General features: G+C 35.7%; 1 protein-coding gene across 1 annotated transcript in view; it reads right to left on the bottom strand.

Annotated features, from left to right (window-relative positions):
• gfra4b (GDNF family receptor alpha 4b) overlaps positions 1-8,044 on the bottom strand; it is a 56,786-nt gene extending 48,742 nt beyond the window's left edge. The window contains exon 1 of the mRNA XM_058798191.1: positions 7,710-8,044. Coding sequence (XP_058654174.1) covers positions 7,710-7,752 — 43 coding nt within the window. The 5' untranslated portion in view covers positions 7,753-8,044. The remainder of the gene's footprint in view (positions 1-7,709) is intronic.
• Positions 8,045-21,552: the final 13,508 nt, after the last annotated feature.

The raw sequence follows: 21,552 nt of genomic DNA, 5'->3' as shown, positions 1-21,552 counted from the left end.
ATGTCAATCCTCATAAGGCTGCGGTTCTCTCGGTTGGTTGTGCATCTTTTTCTTCCACACTTTTTCCTTCCACTCAACTTTCTGTTAACATGCTTGGATACAGCACTCTGTGAACAGCCAGCTTCTTTGGCAATGAATGTTTGTGGCTTACCCTCCTTGTGAAGGGAGTCAATGATTGTCTTCTGGACAACTGTCAGATCAGCAGTCTTCCCCATGATTGTGTAGCCTAGTGAACCAAACTGAGAGACCATTTTGAAGGCTCAGGAAACCTTTGCAGGTGTTTTGAGTTGATTAGTTGATTGGCATGTCACCATATTGTAATTTGTTGAGATAGTGAATTGGTGGGTTTTTGTTAAATGTGAGCCAAAATCATCACAATTAAAAGAACCAAAGACTTAAACTACTTCAGTCTGTGTGCATTGAATTTATTTAATGCACGAGTTTCACAATTTGAGTTGAATTACTGAAATAAATGAACTTTTCCACGACATTCTAATTTATTGAGATGCACCTGTATATTTAAAATAATTTATTTTGAAGAATGCTGGTAAAAAAAACAGTTGATGGTAGCCATTGACTTCCATAGTATGGAAAAAAAAAAAAAACTATGGAAGTCAATGGCTACCAGCAACTGTTTTCAACAGCAATTCTTCAAAATATCTTCTTTTGTGTTCAGCAAAAGGAAGAAACTCATACAGATCGAGGGTCAGTAAATAATAACAGAATTTTCACTTTTGGGTGAACTATCCCTTTAAACACAAAATTCATGCAGTGAGACCAACCCAATCTCATGAAAAATAAAAACAGTGGAGCGTAAGCAGATCATACAAAATCATACAAATGAAATCGCCACCAACAGACCCTTTTTTATATTTCCAGGGATCTCAGAGTGGAAGTTGGCATAAGCTTCAATAAGTGATAAACAAATATATTTGTTATGTTCTCATTTGTTCTAATAACAAAAGACAAGAAAAAAAAACAACATCATTTTTAAGACTTTCCAAAAGAGGAAAAAATATTGAGAGATTGATTACCAGTGTTGGGGAAAGTTACTTTTAAGAGTAATGCATTACAATATTGCGTTACTCCCTAAAAATTACATAGTTACTTTTTTATGGAAAGCAACGCTTTGTGTTACTTTTGTATTACTTCTTAAACCTGGGCTAGGCTTGCTTGTTTGTTTTTCATGTAAAATAATTATATTTTTGGCAAATGCAAAAGCCCTTTCACACCAAAAGTGAAATGAATAAGCCTCAGGCTGGAGGAAATGTAAATTCACGTCTGTACATTAGAGTTCGCAGCTCAAACAAACCTTTCATTAGGACGGAGTAGAATGTTCAACACTTCAGCAATAAAGAAACACAAAAGTTATGTTTATCTAATGTCATTTTTGCTTAGTATGGTTGAACTGGATCTTCGAAGGTCAGCAGCAAAGACACTGGTTAATAAGATGGGATTAAATACATAAAGGATATTTGCATTATTTAACATATTTAATTATTGCAGGTTTGCGTCATATTCTAAATTTGCTTTTCAGGAATATTAAATCTGATTTTGTCCAAGTGAGATGAGTAAATGCAAGTTAAGATTTAGAGCTAAACTACAGTAACATGTTCACGCAGCGCACACAACCCCTCTGCACTTACTCCAGATTTCTCTAAACATGAAAACAGAGAAGCTGTCAGAAAAAAGGAACTGTTACTTATTTGAAAAAGTTACTCAGATATTTTCTTGCAAGTTAAAAAGTAATGCTTTACTTTACTAGTTACTTGAAAAAGTAATCTGATTACTTAACTCAGTAAGCTACCCCCGAAACTGTTAATTATGATGGTCAGAAGACAGAAAGATTTGTCATCACTCCCCCAGCAGTTTCCTGTTTCTAGGTTCTTTATGCCAAGTAATACAACACAAAATATAATTATAAATGTGCATTAACTTTAAAACTGGAAATATTAAAAAGCCTTGCTAGATTTATGATGTTAATTATAGTGGAAGTGCATCATCACAGTCAGTGAAAAAGTTACGAATTGCCACGAGGGGGTCTTGGTGAGACTCTAAAAACACACAATGCACGTACTAATAGAAAGTCAATTATGGTTTGTGCTTGCTTACTGCTCTTTCATGTCAAAGTACACATCAATTTTGTCTTCTGGAAATTGTTTAAATGGGCCGAGTTATCGCAGTCCATGCAAACGTGGCCGTCATACAGTGTATGTCCGCCAGGAAAGCGCTCTATCTGTCAGTCTCTCTATGCCAGGGTACCTGTCAACAATCACTCAACTAATGAGCCTCTGTTTGGCCCTCAGAGGACACCGTAGTCATCTAACCCCGGAGCCATCTCCTGAATTTCTTAACAGGACTAGTGGGGAAAGTGATCTAACCTTTTATTCCAAGCAAATATCCCTCTACACACAGTGTTTCAGGCTGCGGGCTAATTTCCATTCCACTGCTCAGCGACCATTTTAAATGACCTGCCACTAAGATTAATCCTAACCAGGGAACCTTATAGTTCTCAACTGTGCCTCCATCTGACTCCTTATATTATGTACTGTTTGGAGCTATTACGGTTTAATATTGTAGGCAGATGATAATGTGAAGAATTGAACAATGTCAGCATGAAAGGTCAAAACCATCAAACTGACTGACGTTAGATGAATGGCAGAGAGGCCGCTTAACTGCGGGGTCTAGAGCATCTATAATTAAACATAAGAACCGTTTTAGAGGTTTGAATATAAGAGCAGAATCGAGGTGGCAGCATAGGTAGCCCACGTTACAACCCATTCTGACTTGTAACACCTCTGTCTGCCAGAGCGAATGATACGCTGGCACTCTTAAATCTGAAAGCCGCCCCTGCTGCTTAAACACTAAAAATGTGTTCGGCCTGAAAGAGAAGAGGAATTATGAAAGCCAATGACTCACTTGGATCAAAGTCTGATAACTGCGCAATCAGTCGGCTATCAGGTCATCACAGAGAATGAAGTGCGACGGGCAAACCAATGCGCTCAATCGATTATTGTGAGATGAAATACATAATGCTGTATGGATGCTAAATGGTTGAAGTTCATTGTAAACGCTCACTTATTAGTAGAGCTGTGTAATATTTTCTTTGAGCAGTGAGTGATATGCCTGTAATGGCTTATTACGCTGTGCAACCAGTAAAATTTGTTATCCACTCCATGAAAAATATGACAGGGGACATTAGTATTGATTCTGGTGATACTGGCTTTTTGTCATTTTAACATAGATCTATTTTATATGGATATGGATAAATCACAAAGCCATCAATGGATTTTTACAGTTTCTGCAGGCAGTGTGAGTAAGTCAAAGTTGCAGCCACAATGCTAGAGTGTGTTTGGGATGTTGGATTTTTTATTTATTTTTTTGGTCAATTTTAACTTCCGTCAGGTGTAATTCTCATTACTTGGAAAAGTAATAGCAGGCTTCTCCTCAACAAGCTGCACAATTTGAGGTATCATTAATATCTGCAGCACACGTGCCAGTTTAATAAGGGTTAAGGGTTTGCTCTAAGTCTACTTTTAACTAATTACTCATTTTCAGAGATATCACACTTCAGGGCCATCCGTGGATTCGCCAGAGAAAATGAGCCATTAATATTCAGTGTAATTTCCTGAAGTTTCAACTTGGAGCAGCTTCTTCACACCCAATGACAGTTAACTCATAAATGTATTTCATATGCAATATTGTTACAAAATAAAAATAAATAAATAAATAAATAACAACTCTAGAGAAGCCTACGCTGTGCAAGTTCTGTGCCGTTTGCAGCATTATTCTGTCACATTTAATGGTCTACACATTTGTCATGTAGATAAAATCAATAATAAAATGATAAAATCAATGCATACCATGCTCTACCATCACTACCAATGCGATTTTGCTATCATATAACAGCTGTATCACCGTATCCCTTTAGACTTCACACATTAACACTGCAACCAGCCAGAGATTCAATTCAGATTTCTCAAGTCCAGCTGCTCTGAATTCTAATCAGCAATGACATGTTAAGGCATATAGTTTGATAGTTTAGTGATGGCAAATAACTAATATCAGAACTATTATGGCATGTAATGTTGTTAAGTGATGGGATACTGTTTTGTAAGCCACAAATGCTTCTGACCACATAAACACAGACTTAAATGAGAATAATAAGACCCAAATGACCGGAAAGAGTTGGGAGAAAACCAGATGTCTGTCAGACCCACATCATGAGCATCAGTTTTAAAGAGACAGTACTGCTTTTAAAGGTAAACCTGCTGCAGTTTCTCATTGATGTAAATCAAAGAACAAAAGATTAAATTGATATCAATACTGGTCTTACCCACTTTTTAAAACAAAGTTACGTTCCGCCACAGATTCGAATCTCAAGTCAACAGATTTATTTACCATGACACTGTTACTAATTTGTAAACATCACTCTAGAACTAGTAACAAAGGAATGTTGAGTTGTTTCATTGAAAGATCACTCTATCATATAGAGTAAATTAGGATGAGAGACATGGAGTGAGCAAGTGTGATTACCTGCATCTGATACAACATTCATTCTTCAGCTCAATCTCATATTCACAATAAAACATTAGTTTGAATGTCCACTTAGGAAAGCGATATCTTTGTCGTACTATCCTTTCATCCGTTAAGGGTGATTTCCAGTGACAGCGCTGCTCAGTGCATTTGTTAACTGCGTCTTACAAGGTGTTGTTGAATGTAAAATAACTTCCTTGTTTACAACCTTGTTTCTGTCTCTTTTAATATAAAAGTCTTTACTGCTGACTCGCTCATAAAAACTTGTCTCTTGTTGCCATCTAATGGCGGAATAATGTAATTAAAATCAGCATAACTAACACACACACCGTTTCTTAATACCAAATACTATTATTAATTAAATACCACTATTATATAAAATATTTGTTACTGTTTATCAAATAATAATATGTAATAAACAACAGTAGACATTATAAAAGGTGCTAATCAATTCAGTCAAGAGTACAAAGGCAGCGCTCTGATACAGCATTAAGGTTATATATAAAAATTTTAAATTGTGCCTTCAGCCACAACTATTTGCTCTGAAACAAATGACAGATTAATGAGATCAAAGACTGCCCGTTAGATTTACCTAAAACGAATTATAGCTCATGTTTAACCACATCAGAGCCTGTGGCAAATCTTTATTAACAAACCGCATAAACAACTACATTCTCGTCAAAAAACAAAACAAAAAAACTCCTACAACTACAATCAACATTCCATGACACAACAGCGGTATTATATACCATGACACTCGCTGTGAGAAATCTGCAAGTGATACAAACGGTGAAAGACCTCTCAGCCAATCAGATTTGAGGACCTAGATAGATAGATAGATAGATCATTTGTTTTGTACCTTTCTTTCTGTACCTTTCTTGATTCACTTCAAAGCTGGTTGTTTTGTTTCATGGCCTTTAATGCTTTAACAAAGACTTATAAAAGCCTTTTTCCTTACAGGAAAATCAGTGAAAAAATACTTCCGGAGCCAAGACACCTAAAAAAAAAATTGTTTTTTTTAAAATGAGCACTAATGCATGCTATAGCACATTGATTGGATATTTCTCTAAGATATTTAAGCTTCTATCAGAAAAAAATGACCATTTGACACTGACATTTGACAGTGACTCAGTTTCTATCATCATAATTTGAGCATTTCACAGTAACTACTGTGAAGTAAAATCTTAAATAAGTATGACTTAAGTATGTCTAAATGGCATTTTTTCATTAATTACGGCTTTCATAAAAGTTTATGCAAGCTACTTTATTAAGAATCATATTTCTCTGAGTGCAGTTTATGCGTGTGGCATCAGACAGTGAGAGAGACAGACTGTCGAGCATAACAGTGAGAAACACTGAGTCGGCTGCTGGAGAGAGGCTGATCTTCAAGCTGTCGGCTACAATTCTACAGTTTGATTATGGCTTTGAACTGCATATTTCAGCTGAAGCCTGAGCTATGAAGTATAATGCTCTGAAAACCTGAACCATAAATGACCAATTGTAGTGTAAATCCATGTCAATACTGATAATGATATTATTCTTGTACAACAAGGTCAGAATTAGCATATGTCAGTCATGGCTTGAGCTAATGGACATTGATAGAGTTCCTAATTTACAAGCTCTCAGAGCACGAATCGATCTTTACCTTGGCTAATCGCTGACAAACTGCCTGCTTTTCAGCCCCCTTGAGTGACAGTGGAATTACCTGCAGAACTGGAGCTGAGCCCTATATTCACAGGTTCACAGAATGTATATGTGGGGCTTGAAAAAGGGCTTGATTGATGGTCATAATGGAAGGAATCAGATATGGACTTTGCTCAAACTCACATAACTATGGAAAATAATAATGGAGAAATGTTGGAAGAACAGAGCATAACAGTTGCATGTTTAAACGTCCATATAGCTTAAAATTAATAGTGATGAGCAGTTCAATCACATTCAGAGCTGGTTGGTTTGGTTTAAGGTTTAAAATTCTTTACTGAGGAATCATAGGAAAACCATTCAGAACCAAGTCATAAAAAGCAGGTGCATTACTGTAGGTGAGCTACATTTTCTTAATGTTTCTCGGGAATGCAAGAGATCAGTCTTTTTACTGCTTGTTGTTGCAGGTAATTCAAACGACAGCTAGGTGTGTTTTGCTGTTCTAGAGATTTACTTTGTTCTGTTTAAAGAGGAATATTGAATAATTGATTGCCTTAGACAAACCAAAAGGTAAATATATAAAATAAAATAAAACATATTATACACATAAACTCTTAAATCAGTGATTATCAATCAGCAAATGATCAGCAATCAGGGTCCAGTCAGAAAAAGCCCTGATTTTTGAGATGACTGAAGTTTTCACACTGCCATATTAATGCATAATATGTTTCAAAATTAAAAAATTAAAAGCATGCTTCAAACCTGTGGTTATGTTTTTTGGTTTCATTTGTGAATGCATTTTTCAGAGCTTTCATCTGTGAATCCATTTTCAAAACATGCAAATGCACTTGTTATAATGCATGCATGCATCCTCTGATTCATACACAACACACACACACAAAAGACAGTCTACCTGAAAACCTAATTATATTAGCAGCAACACAGAGACAAAAATCCAATCTGCTAAAATGCACAGGCTTTTCAATCAACTGAGGCTACAAATTTCAGGTCAGTGACAACACACTGCATCCTTTACAAAGGAACAGAGTTTACATGGATTTTATATATACGCACAATCAAAAAGTGCAATGAGCATATTACAGGTTGTATGTTTGGCACCACTTTATATTTAAAGCAGCAATTAAAAGTTTAGTGGGATAAAATTTATATAGCTCTTTTAGCAATGATTTTACCAAAAGTAATTGACTGCTAGAACAAATGTCAATGAAAGCAGTAACCTTTCACACCTGAGCAAACACCTCATTAGCTGACAAATAACGCAAAAACAAAATATGGATTCATAAATCCAAATGAGAAGAAAGCAGGTTATCGTGCTCACATTTTTTTTTTTTTTTTTTTTTTTAGTTCGATCCGTTCTTATTAATCAAGACAAAAGTCTATATAAAGCCGGAACGCTAGCGCACACAGCCAATAATAAAAGAAACTCTCAACATTGTAACAGCTTTGTGTTTTGCGGAACTTTGATGTCAGTAAGTGGAGAAGATGAAACGCGCATGCAGCACATCACCTACCGGCGAAGCTGAGATGAAGCAGGTAGAGTCCCATAAGATCCATTTCTGCGCGTTTCTGAAGAGAACTGGCTCGAAATGATGCGAAACTGTCTCTGTTATATTCTGAGGTTACCAACAGAGAGTAGCCGTCCTGCACATATCAATTCAGCGTGTTAAAGACTCTTAAAATGGTCAAAAACGAGATGAACGTCTGCTGAACACGCAGAGCCGCCGCGCGCGCCGCAACGCCAAGTGTCAAACTGTCAATCAGGACGACAGAGAAAGCTTGAAATGAAATTAAAGCACTAATGAAAGTTCTCCATCTGCTCCATTATCTCATATTGACATTTGTTCCCTCCGAGGGCAATAACACGAGTGAATGAAGAGTCAGATTTCATTGAGTGAAGATCAAACTCTGAGCACAGAGAGCGAGAGAGAGAGAGAGAGAGGGAGGGAGAGAGGGAGAGAGACTGTCTAGGGTTTGAGCTGAGCTGTGTCTCAAAACCTAGTAAGCTGCCTACATAGGTTGTATGATATGAATGTCCATACATGTGATGTGTGCCTCAAAATGCTGTCTAGGCAGTTCAGTATGTTTTGAGACACAGCCGTTGGGTCAGAGAGGCTATCAAACTGTCTGCTACAAACCCTGCACTTTGATTCTGGCTTTGAACTGTGGATTTCAGAAGCCGGTGCTGAAATATTAGCTGAAAAACTCTTCAAAGTTGTTATTTTTTTATCTCCTTGCCTTCTATCTAGTAATACAGAATGAGTCCCGCAGACTGGCTGAAAGGACAGTCATTATTGTGGTGGAAGGAAATGTTGCACCATTTACTGTAGACTTTTAAAGGAACCAAGTTAATGGTCCACTTAAAATGAATATTTGCTAAAAACTGACTCACCCTGTAGATGAGTTTGTTTCTTCATCAAATTTGGAGAAATGTAGTATTGCATCAGTGTCTCAGCAATGGATGCTCTGCAGTGAATGGGTGCCGTCAGAATGAGAGTCCAAACAGCTGATAAAAACATCACAATTATTCACACCACTCCAGTCCATCAGTTAATGGTTTGTGAAGCAAAAAGCTGCATGTTTGTAAGAAACAAATCCATCATTAAGACATTTTTAACTTCAAACCATTGCTTTCAGCTAAAATACAAGTACATAATCCATAATAACACTTACTCCAGTGGAAAAAGTCAAGGAGAGAAATCAAGCACAGATCAAGCAACGTTTACAAGCTAAAAACAGTTCTAAACAAATGTGTGGGTGGATTTTGATGTGAGAGACAACAGGAGATTTTTTACAATGGGGAAAGCAATATTATGGATTATGGGCTCACATTTTAGCCATTAGCAATGGTTTGAAGTTAAAACACATTAATGATGGAATTGTTTCTTACAAACACACAGCTTTTGGCTTCACAAGATGTTAACAGATGGACTGGAGTGGTGTGGATTATTGTGATGTTTATTGGACTCTCATTCTGACGGCACCCATTCACTGCAGAGCATCCATTGCGGTGAAAGTGATGTAATGCTACATTTATCTGATAAAGGCATGAGGGTGAGGGCATATTCAGCAAATTTCCATTTTTTCAGGGATCAAGATCAGTCCATGAAAAACCTGTATTCAATGATCACAGATATAAACACCTTGTGTGAGGGGAATGTCTTGTGGTTACAGCTCTGGTTCATATTGGCAATCAAAGAGTGCCTTTGAGATCTGCTAACCTTCTGACCAAGGCTGTGGTGCTACATCTTAAGCCATGGCCTTCATTCTTAATGAATGCATACTAGTGCAAGCGTAAGCACTGTAGAGCTCATTAAAACTGGGTGTTATGACTCATAATCACAATCATGTATTGCTTTTTTATCAGCCATGTCATTATGACATGCTACACTTCGTTGTAGTTGTTATACTAACAAACACGGAAATAGAATAATTAACTATCCTATATATGCTTGTCAGGAGGAACCATGGCGATTCAAGGTAAAGAAAGACATGACTGAGTTAGTCACTGTTAAAAATATCTCTGGTTCCATGGAGAATCCTCTGAATCTTCACAAGGTTCCTGTAAGAACTGTTCACTGAAAGGGAACTCAAAATGGTTCTTCTATGGCATCACCCCTGTTTGGAAGCTTTATTTTTTTTTTAAACGTGTGGTCAAAAGGCGGTGGCATAATCAATCCATCTCATTCACTGCAGTCTGTTCATTCACGCGTGCTGATGACAGGACTGAGTCCAGCTGTGCGCGCTCCGGAATGAGAGTGTGCTCCATTGTTTAAACTGGAGCTCTTTCAGGATTGAGCTGTGTGTATGTGTCGTGACATGGGTGATAGTAGACTTCAGGGTGTTTCTGAAATGAGGGGAAGAGATGTGGTAAGAAAGCACTGACAGCTTGGATAAATTATAAGAGGATTTCAAGGTAATAAACGTAAAAAAAGTAAAACTGCTTGTGTGTTGCCGCTGGAGGGAAGAAAAGCAATAAAATATCTGCAACTGACTTTGAAAATCAGTAGAAAGATGTTTTAATATAGGCCGTAGTGGCATGTAATACTATAAGCATTGCTGGACTGAAAACCAACTTGACAAGTTGGCAGTTTCTATATTTTTATACTGTGATATAAAATACGGTAATACAGTTTGTAGACCACTGGGCTGCAGCTGTAAAAAATTAATGGAAAAAAATGTAATATATGGAAACAGGGCAGGGTAAATTTGCAAAATCACAATTTAAACTTTTTTTTTTTTTTAAACTGTTGTTTTTAAATATACTAACTTCTCCATTTTTGTTGGTTTAAATGAAACTTTAAAAAAATGCATATTTTATGCACACAAAAAGATAAAACATTTTTAGTATTATACATTTTGTAACTATGTAGCTGAGATTGGGGTGAGCTGAGTCACAAACTGTGCACCACTTTTGTCATGTGACCTCATATTTATATTTAAGTTGTATGCATTAATCATAACACAGCATGCATATATTTGATTATTTTGTGTGTGTGTGTGTGTGTGTGTGTTTGAAACACCAAGGTGGCATTTATTTGACCAAAAATGCAGTAAAAACAGTAATATTGTGAAATATTATTACAATTTAAAATAACTGGTGTCTATTTTAATATATTTTATAATATAATTTAATTTATATTATATAATTTAAATTATATTTATTTATATAATTTATTTATGATTTATTTAATATAATTTATTTCAATGTGACGGGAATGCTAAGTTGTATCAATGTCGAAAGCAGTATTTTTGTGGAAAACAGATTTGATGAGTTTTGATGAATATAACACCAGCATTTATTTTAAATAGAAATCTTTTGTAACATTTTAAACTAGCAATTTAATACATCAATGTTGAATAAAGGTGTCAATGGTATTATTCAGGGAACAAAATCGTACTGACCTCAAACTTAACCACATAAATTAATTGGCATGCAAATTCAGAAAAACTTGAAATGGGGACCACATTTCTTTGGGGGGAAAAAATCCAAACTGAAACCCACAAAATGATCAAGAGTTTTTTTGCCATTACGTTATGTATTGATGAAGCTAACTCAGCCTCACAAATTTTCAAAGCAGCAACATTTCTCTGCAGCCTTGATGTTTGAACATGAAATAATGTGCCTTAGTTCACCCTCTCTAATCAAGGATCTTTTCAATAAAAAAAAAGGGAACAACCTTAAAATATTCTGAATATAAAACATTTTCTTTTCTTATGAGAATCTATAAGAAAATGTGAATAATCTGCAGCAAAATAGGACTTTGGATAGGATAGAGAATATTTTTGTATAAAAACTGGCACAACTTACCTCTCTCTACTGTGTTTGGTTTAAATGCAGTTAAACACTGCAAACACAAACCTGTGTCTGAAGCAGACGGTCTGTTTTATTCAGATCACGTGACTCTGTGAAGTGAGGCAGTATGTTCCTCTGTGTGGTCTCTGTCTCTTTCTTGCCCTGACCCCTACCACAACCACTAAGGGTACTGCAGAAGAAAGAATAAACAGACGAGCATCACACGGCCTGATAAGAGACGCTCTGTGATTGATAATTGATCCTGTAGGTCTCTGCTGTTCTACACAGGGCAGGTGTGAAAGAAGACTGAGCCTGAACTAATGTGAGAATTACACAATGCCAACTATGCAAACCGGCAGCTGGAGTAATACACGGTGCTAGTGCTACTGGAGTCAATTCCAAATGCCATTTTTGAACCATTTGAAAAAAGGTGTCACTAAAATCTATTTGACTCAATATCTGTTTATATTTGAGCTTATTAGAGCTGTTAGCTTACATGTCATTTATGAGGTTCAGAGACAGAAGGCAGCTGCCTTTGTAGGCAGTATAGGAAGCAAGACGGCTAATGTCTTGGAAAGGATGCTGCCTTCAAGTGCACCTGTGAAACTCATATACCTCAGTTGGGAGTTCAATATTACGATATGTCATGTATAGTCACAATAGCCTAAACGAAACAAAAGAATTGTACGTTCAACAATAAACCCAAATAAATACATCTGAATTCAAAATAATGAAAACAATCATTTCTATAAATTATTTTTCATTTCAACGAAACTATGAAAGTAAAGTGATTAACTTTACACCAGTTGCTTTCCACTCACTAGAGGTCTAATGATTCACTCTTTTTCTCGATCGATTGATTAAAAATCCTGCCGATGCATACGCATCAATCTTAAAACACAGATTTTTGAATCGTGACTCATCTGTTTTGATTTTATATGCTAAAAATGTAATGGATCGTGATTCACTGAAACATTTGTTACATCTCCGGCTTGCCGGTAAATGTGTATATATTTCTGAGTGTGTCTGTGCAGGAGAAGGTGTGGTCTGCATTCGTCCTGATTGGAGATCACGAGATATGGGAGATCCTGATTGGCTGCGTTCTAATTTGTCTAGTTCCGCTTCCAGTGAAAAGGACCTCCTCAAGCATTCTAGGAGGCCGAATGTGGGCCATTTGTTTTGCTTTGATTTGGGTTGGGTTCCTTTCAGATGTTATGTGGGCGCTTTGAGAGATTTGCTTTTGTTCTAGTTACCTTTTAATTATGTTTGTTAATATTTAGTTTAAGGGAAGTAGGGAGTGTGACGCCATTTCTTTTATATATATATATATATATATATAGTTTGTTCTATGTTTTGAGTTAAGGGAGTTAGGGAAGTTGTGTTGTATATTTTTCTTTTGTGTTTTATTTTGGTTAGGGAATTTAGGGTTTATTTAAACTAGTTGTTGGGTTTGTTATTTTGGCCTTGTCCACTCCTGAATTTGTCCCCTTTATTATTGGTTTTGTATTTCTTATAAATTTGTTAATAAATGCACTTTTTGTTTGACGCTATCAAGGGAGTGAGTGCACATTTCATTTATGTTATGGCTGACCCTAGAAGATCGTAACATATTATTTAGCATTTTTTAAATATATACACTTTAAATAACTGACATGCGCAAATGATCAGAAATAGTGTTTTACTGGAGTTATTGTTTATAGAACTGTTATATATGGGGTGCTGTTTAAATCGGTTATTTCCAGACAAAGAAAGCCCATGGAAATCTATATATGTTCCTAGGTGTGCTGAAAATACTTTATCAGCACATTGCACTCTTTGTTTTATTTCAATAGCCTGTATGTACATGCATTCATGTGTTTATTTTTACATTGTTTTGAGTAATAATTAATCTTAAGTGATTTTAGTTTAGTTTAGTTTAGTTTAGTTTAGTTTAGTTTAGTTTAGTTTAGCTTAGTTTAGTTTAGCTTAGTTTTGTTTTGTAGATGCATTAAACACTTACATAATCCTATGAATGAATACAGAATAGACTCATTAATCAGAATCAAATCTACTTGAATCAAATCGAATGTCATTGTGAGTCAGATTGAGTCAAACCATTCAGAATTTGCAGAAATTGTTCCAGAATCTAATCGACAACCTGAACTGAAATTCAAATTGATTATAATAAATTACACACTTTTGTTTTGCTTTTTTCAATGTTTCCTTATGAAATTTGACATGCTGAATATGAAAATTGCTTTACATTTTGAGTATCATTAACAGTGCTCATGAAAACTAAAAAATATGTCGACAACAAGCTAATCTGTTATTACTCATGCATAAAATTGACATGATACATGCATAATAACATTTAACATAAACAGCTACAAAAAGTGAGTCATCAAAACTTCAGAAGTGTACGCTGAGTGATTTTTGTCTTTTATGACCCACAATGTTCTGGAATGTTCCAGAAACTTCTAGAATGTTCCCATCCTTGTAAAAGCAAAATATCCTTTAAAAAAATGCGTAATTAGCACAAAAACGTATCATTACTAAATTAATGTTTTTTAATAATTAATGATAGTTCTCTGGCTCCCGCTGATCATACCCATATATTTTTTTCTTGTTCAAAGCTGGAAGATTTTTGTTATTCCTTTTTTTGATACTTTTTCTAAAGTTTTGAATATTTCCCTTGAACCATGCCCCCTAATTGCTATTTTTGGTCTAGTATGTTAATGTTCTTGCCTTTGCCTCATTGATAGCTCGCAGACTAATTTTACTACACTGGAAGTCTTCTAAATCTCCTCCCACTTTTTCACGGTTAGAAGATTTGTTGTCTTTTCTATATATTGAAAAAATGAGTTTGCTTTAAGAGGTTCCACTGACAAATTTTATAAAAACTGGGGTCCTCTACTTGTTGTTCTAGTCTCTTGTTCATTTTTCTGTTTTATTTAACTCTGTATAATTGTCAATTTGGTTTTATTTTATTAATTAATCAATTTATTTTTCTTTGAAAATGTACTTGAGTTTTATTCTCCTCCTTTAGGGTTCACTGAGGGTTGTTAATAGAAAAAAGGAATGTATAGATTTATTGACATTGCTCTTTCATTGTATTTTGTATATTCCAGTAAAATAATAATAATAATAATAATTAATGATAAAAATTCTAAAATTTACCTGACCTAAATAGTTACCAAATTATGGATGTTAGATTCAAAAAATAGTACAATAATAATTATAATAATTGAAAAATAATCATTTTAGTTGCATTGTGTTATAGATATATTATCGATTTTATAGATCAGTGTTTCAAACCAACGTTACAACTTGGCAACTCTTGTGTCACAGTTCCCCACTTGTCAATTATGCACTTGGAACTTGTAATTGGGATATTTCCGACTCGTCTTGAAGGGCACGAGAGAGAGCTGAGGTCTGCTCTCAGCTATTCTTGCGTCCCTTGACACTGATGTCATTTCACTGGATCATTTACACCCACACTGGGCCTCTCCCTCACACTATAAAGCATAGTTTTGTCGAAAACTCAATGGAGCCACTGATTGAGACATATAGTAAGCGTAATCAGCATGCACTTCATGCCGTCTATTTTTTTCTCATACAAATGTGTTTCCACCCAGTTTTATTTGTTACTCTTATCATGTGCCAAAGACGAATTTCATTTCATTTGAACATTTAGCATGCAGCACCATCGACAAGCTTATAAAAAAAATAAATAAATAAATAAAAAACACTGAACAATTGTTTCTCTTCAGCTTCCACTTTAGCTATAAAGCCTTGAGATTTATTTCTGAATTTTAAGAGTTTGAGCGGGCTGAGATGTGCGAGAGGAAGGCATTAGACACCTGCCACAAGCAGGATTGTTTCAATTCCAAGAGATTCCAAGCTGGGATTGCCATAGACGTAATCGACCTCTCACTTTCCACCGCAACAGATGGCGTGTGTCGCACCGCGGTGTGGGCAGAACAGGTTAAGATGCATTGGTCTTGCATGTGCGCCTTTAAATATAGTCTCCCTCACACACACATACAGGTCAGCGGCACACTTTCATATGACATTTCATATCATTTCTGTTTTAATATAGTGGATAAGATATTAAACTCAAAGTGGTATGGGTTTTAATTTATTCAGAGATCACAGAGGTGAGATTTTAATTATTTTCACCACTTTGGTTTGAGTGGATGTTGTGAGTTTTGTCATGCAATACCGTCTAGCAATTTATGAAGTGTTTCAACCATTTATACTTTATCTAATTAACATGTTTGAAACAAAACTTGGGCAAAATGCTTGCTTTAGGAACTTTTTTTTATTATTATTGGTAATAATTGTATATTCCTTTAACCAACAAAAGCCAAATATTGAATGATTTCATCCTGCAGGACGTGACATCATTTTGGTGGGAAAACAGCAACAAAAACATGTTTAAAACATTTTGTGATAATTTGCTCATCTCTCTCAAATGTTCCATCCTGTACGCTGATGACATAAAGATAAACAAAATATTATTGGATTACATTTTACAAGAAAATGCCATTTTAGTCTAATTCAATTTCGGATTTAATTCAATGTGTTACTTGCCATTTTTGTCAATATTTTACTTCTTACTTTTTTCCCTTATGCTTATTTTTGCTTATTCTTAGAAATTTATGAGTAACAATTTTTTTTGTTGTTGTTGTTGTTTTCAGTGTTTTATTAATTACAATGTGTTGTAACAATAGTATGATATTTATGCGTTACTATAAAATTGACTTTTCAGCTATTTTTTAGTTATTTTGTTTATTTATTTGTTTATTTATTTATTTTTGCTTATTTGTAACAATTAATGCAACAAATAAAAATCCTATACCATTTTTGTTTCAGTTAAATTTATTAATTACAATATGTGTTGTCCATATCAACAATAGTTTGATATTTAGTTACTTTGCAGATTTATTTATTTATTTTTTATTTTTTTTACTGTTTACAATCCTATAATAGATCGTAAATTATCCCATATAGTGTGATAATATGCCCAATTCAAAATGTGTTCACACACCTCTTTTTTTCCCCCAGTGCAAAGTTCAAAGCTTTTTCACAGCTAAGACTGGAAGACATACTATTTCAGTTTTTTTTTACTTCAAAATAACACCTTTAATTGATTGTGTCACTTACTACTAGCAATTTCTGAGTGAAAATTGTTTCTACATTTTTTTTTCTTTTCTGTGCACCCTGACAAATATTCACTGGAGTAAAAAGTGTGACAATTAGGTCTTTGCCTGGAGGAGCCTCACATGTTGTTCCTCTTTCCTCTGACGACCGCTAAAGTTTCACACATTATCACCCCTTTAATGAAAGATTAGTCACATCCCAGGGAAATACCAGGTGGATCGGATTCCCATGCCAGTGTCGGGTGCTAGATTCATAAAATCGTTTGGTTTTATAACAGGGCCTCACTGTCTCTTTGGCTCTTTACAGGGGGTGAAAAGGTTGCTTTCCACCATTTATCACCGATCTCACCAACACCCCTGGTGGCCAAAAATAATCAGATGGCACCTGAGTCAACAGCCGCGGATTTTAGAGTCATAAGTTATCAGATGTGTTTCAGCGGCGTGTGGGAAAACAGCAGGGAAGGAGTGGCTATGACTCGTCTCATGTGGTCAAAACGCTCGGCTGTTTCCTGAAACAGGACTGACCGCAGGACATCTCCTTGGATTGTGTGGCGGTCGCTGTGGAACGAATGACCTGACCTGACATGGTTCACAGCTGCGGGGCCGGTTGGGGGTTTCTACCAATGCACTTAATTACTCAAATTAGGGGGAAACCAGTTTGCAGGGCAAAAGGTCTGGAAGGTTGGGGGTTGAAAATAAAGCCTGGGGTGCAAAATAAACACTGAAACAATAATACAGAAACAGTCTGCTTTCTTGGCAAGTTAATTGAAATGGAAAAATCTGTTAGTATTCAAATATTGGCATGACTGCTGTGTGCTCGGTTGGGCTTTTTAGCCTTTTTGTAATGCTTGCACAAGGCATGAAATTAAAGGGAAATTTCAGAGAAATAAAATCAAACAGTTCACGGTGGCCACTGGCTTCCAGAGTATGAAAAAAGTACAACAGATGTAAATGGCTTCCGTCAACTGTTTATTTACAGACATTCCTTAAAATATCAACAGAAGAACATGAGGGTGAGTAAATGATGACAATTCATTCATTTCATCATTGGGTGATCTATCCCTTTAAGCCTTCAGACAAGTCATGCACTTGTCCAGGAAAAAAAATTTTTAAGCAATATTCTCATTTTTTGTCTTTATAAAGGACCATTTCTCCCCTTATTAAATGTACAGTCATCTTTCATGTCAAAATCTTATCAATAAATTATGTTAGAATAATAAGGCATGGCACTGTTTGAAGATACTTTAAATATGAAACCAAACACCAGTAGGTGGCAGCAAGTGACTGTCTTAATGAGTGAGTTATTGAGTCATTAATTCAACCAATTCATTCAAACAGCTGATTCGTTCAAGAATGAAACAGGTGCCTGTCTTTATGAATTAGTCACTGAGTCATTGACTCACTCAATTCGTTCAAAATTGCTGAATCATTCCAGTAACGAAACACCGTTGTCTGTTGCTCGGAGACTCTTTGTGTGGAATGATTTTCGTGGGCAAAGCAGCACTACTTTTGTGAGATTCGGGAAAACAGCACTTTTGGTCATTTGGTGTCGCTACCTGCATAGTTTGTATAGTTTTTTATTTCTACTGTAATTTCAATAACCCTCTGTGAGTGGGTTCCCAAGTTCACAGATTTAACGAGGAATTGGACTATTTTTATGGTGTGTGCACATCAAAAGCTACTCGAATATTCGCTTTGCGTTACTCTCCAGATTACTCAGGGGGTATTTTTCGCGTGACTCATGCGATGTGTGACTCATGTGTCTTCACAACAACAACAATAAATAAATGTAATGCTCTCCTCTGTTTTCTGATACAACCGGATGTGTCAAACTTGACGTGTCAATAAGCTCTTTAATGATTGGACTGCGTGATGAAGCATCATGTGATTTTCCCACTCAAGCTGAAATTTTTCAACTTGCGCGGAAAACGATTGAGGTGAATATTGCATTTGCATATATCATTTGCATACCCTGGCACAAATTTGCATCTATATGCGTTTTTGCATTGACTTTGTACGTAATCTACTTGCGCAAATAATTAATTTTGCTTTTGATGTGCACACACCATCACACTGTTGCTGCGGGGGGGTTTTTTTAGTCTGAGGGTTAAAGCGATCTCTCTACCAAAAAAGGGATTGTGCTAGTTTTGGGCTAGTTTTGAATAGCAATTGGGCTGGTTTTGTTTCGTAGACTTGACAACCCTGTTGCGCTCGTTTGTTTTGATTTCTCAGTGAGTCTCCCTCACACACAGTCTGTCAAGGGCAAGATCTTTGTTAATGATCAATCACCGTTTTAACACTAAATGTAATAAAATCAGAATTGTTACGCACAAAAATTTTGGTTGGCCTATTAGTTCTATAAGTTTCGGGTTATTTTTTATTATTGACATTTGATAAGAAAACTAAGTACGTTTTTGATGGCCTATAAGTTCCAAAAGTTTCTAGAAGTTTCGGTCATTTTTTATTATTGACATTTTGATAAGACAACTTGCCAGGCAAGTAAAATTCTCTCTCACTCTTTTTTTTTTTTTTTGTTACATATTGCTCACTATTTTTTAATAAACTTGATATTATTATTATAGAATTGACAAAATACGTTACACTGATGTTGGTTTAAGAATAAAAATAAAATTTGCATTGTATAATGAGTCTTCCATCATGGAGTGCGACCAAACGATCAGTTTGCCAGTTCCATGAACCTTCAGTGTGCAAAATATCCGCATGAAGATCTTTTAAAGGTTTACTACAATGCAATGTATCATCAAAAATTCAGCAGAACCTGCGTGGACATCTTCATGGATACGCACCACAGGGGTTTTGCTTTACCTTGAAGTCAGTGAGTGCATCATTGCTGAATAATGCATTATTCTCAGCATTTCAAAGGCTGCTTTTACACTCCAATATGTGTTTTATCATTCCAAATGCGTTTATTTAGTCTTCCGTGACCGGCGCCATTAAATATCAAGGTGGCCATTAAAATGTCTGTGTGGCTACGGAGATAGATGGGCAGCCATGAACGGATGTGAGTTTAAGTGAAACCTCTTAAGCGCAGGAGGAATAAGCACCATCCTCAAAATTTGTTAATGGTGTTTTGGTTTTCAAGAGCAAATAGATGTTAAAAAAAGCAAGAATGACAGCGTGTGCAGGTGAGTCAATATCTGAAACGACAGAGGCCGGATGGCGGCTGGATGGAGGGCGCTTGGTGCGTGTTGAGTTTGTGCTGCCTTGCCCTGCAGAAAGCTCATTGTTAAGCTATTCACATTGCTGGCTATGAGACATTATAAATAATGAGCAACATTTGCTTGTGGTGTCTGTGCTACACCCTGTCAATATGTATCTGTTAAAAGTATCAGAACTGCACAACTGCATTTAATAACAAATGTGATTTTTGTATTGTCCTGAGAAGCTCGGCTACTGTGTGCATGAATGAAGAGCCTTTCCAGTCTCATGTGACTAAAGCACATTTCAAAAATCTAAGTGATGAAAGTTAACACAACGTTATTAAATGAAACCAATCTAGGTGCGAGTTCATCCGTCAAAACTTAATTAACCAACAGCGGCTGCAGCTGCTTTTTTTGGGGTTGGTTGGAGTGTAAAGCACTGCATTTGGGTCACGGCCAAACCACAAAACCAACAAAACTGATGGGAGCAGCTCCAGCGGAAGAGACAGGATCTGAAACCTTCAGACGACACACAGCTCATATCTCTGTCTCTGCAGTCACAAACCACCTTTCACCTTTAATATCTTTCACAATCTAATGATTCGCTCTAAATGGAATAATGATAGTAAATTACCCTGAAAAGGAAGTATATTGTGTCCAGTTCACACCTATACACTAAAGAAATAATATATATAACAAAAAGTCCTCCAGCCACATAGTGTGTGAATGCTTAAATGGTGCATTAAATTGCCATCTCTAAGGAGCCGTTTTTTCAATTGTTAAATCTTTGATGAGGATTAACCGAGAAAAAAAAAAAAAATATTACAAATTATACAAAGTATGGAATTACATACAGGAGTCACGCTCTTTGAACAGTAATATCTATGTATTTATCTCTCTCTCTCTCTATGTATATATATATATATATATATATATATATACTGTATATATACACACACACACACACTGTTTTTGAAAGAAGTCTCTTCTGTTCACCAAGGCTGTATTTCTTTGAGCAAAAATACAGTAAAAGCTGAAATATTGTGAAATATTATTACAATTTAAAATAGCTGTTTTCTTCGTGAATCTATGTTAAAATGTAATTTATTTCTGTGATCAAAGCTGAATTTTCAGCATCATTACTCCAGTCTTCAGTGTCACATGATCCTTCAGAAATCATTCTAATATGCTGATTTTTTTGCTCAAGAAACATTTCTAATCTTTATCAATGATGAAAACAGTTGTGCTGCTTCATATTTTTATGGAAACCATAATTATTTCAGAATTCTTTGATGAACAGTCTTCTATTTTGCTCTTACAGTCTTGGATTTGAAGCTTACCTCTCTAGGAACTAATTTATTAGCTCACCTTTCATCAGTAAATAAAAATAAATGTAAAAAATCTGAAACATAATGACTGTAACACCACCCCTCGAGCCATATCTTATTCTCTTTGTATGCGATGAACTTCTAAGTCTCATTGACATGTGGTCAAGTGTCTGATGTATCAAGAGCCGCTTTTATCTATTATACCAAAGTATTCTTAGTAAAGATAAAGGACTCAGACAAAACCTAGCAAAGAGATGGAAAACCAGTTCCTCTGTTCTAGTGTTAAACATTTCAGGGGTGGATTCCTGTAAACCACAGAGGGCTCTTTGATTCAGCTGAGTCATTGAAGAACTGTTTGTCCAGCCTTTCAAAGCGTCACAGCAGTACGAGGCTTACAAATGTCTTATTATTTCCCTGTAAAACATGACCGC

This window comes from Onychostoma macrolepis, chromosome 14 (assembly GCF_012432095.1).
Source record: "Onychostoma macrolepis isolate SWU-2019 chromosome 14, ASM1243209v1, whole genome shotgun sequence".
Classification (NCBI taxonomy): Eukaryota; Metazoa; Chordata; class Actinopteri; order Cypriniformes; family Cyprinidae; genus Onychostoma; species Onychostoma macrolepis.
This window is presented reverse-complemented; position numbering and strand designations above follow the sequence as displayed.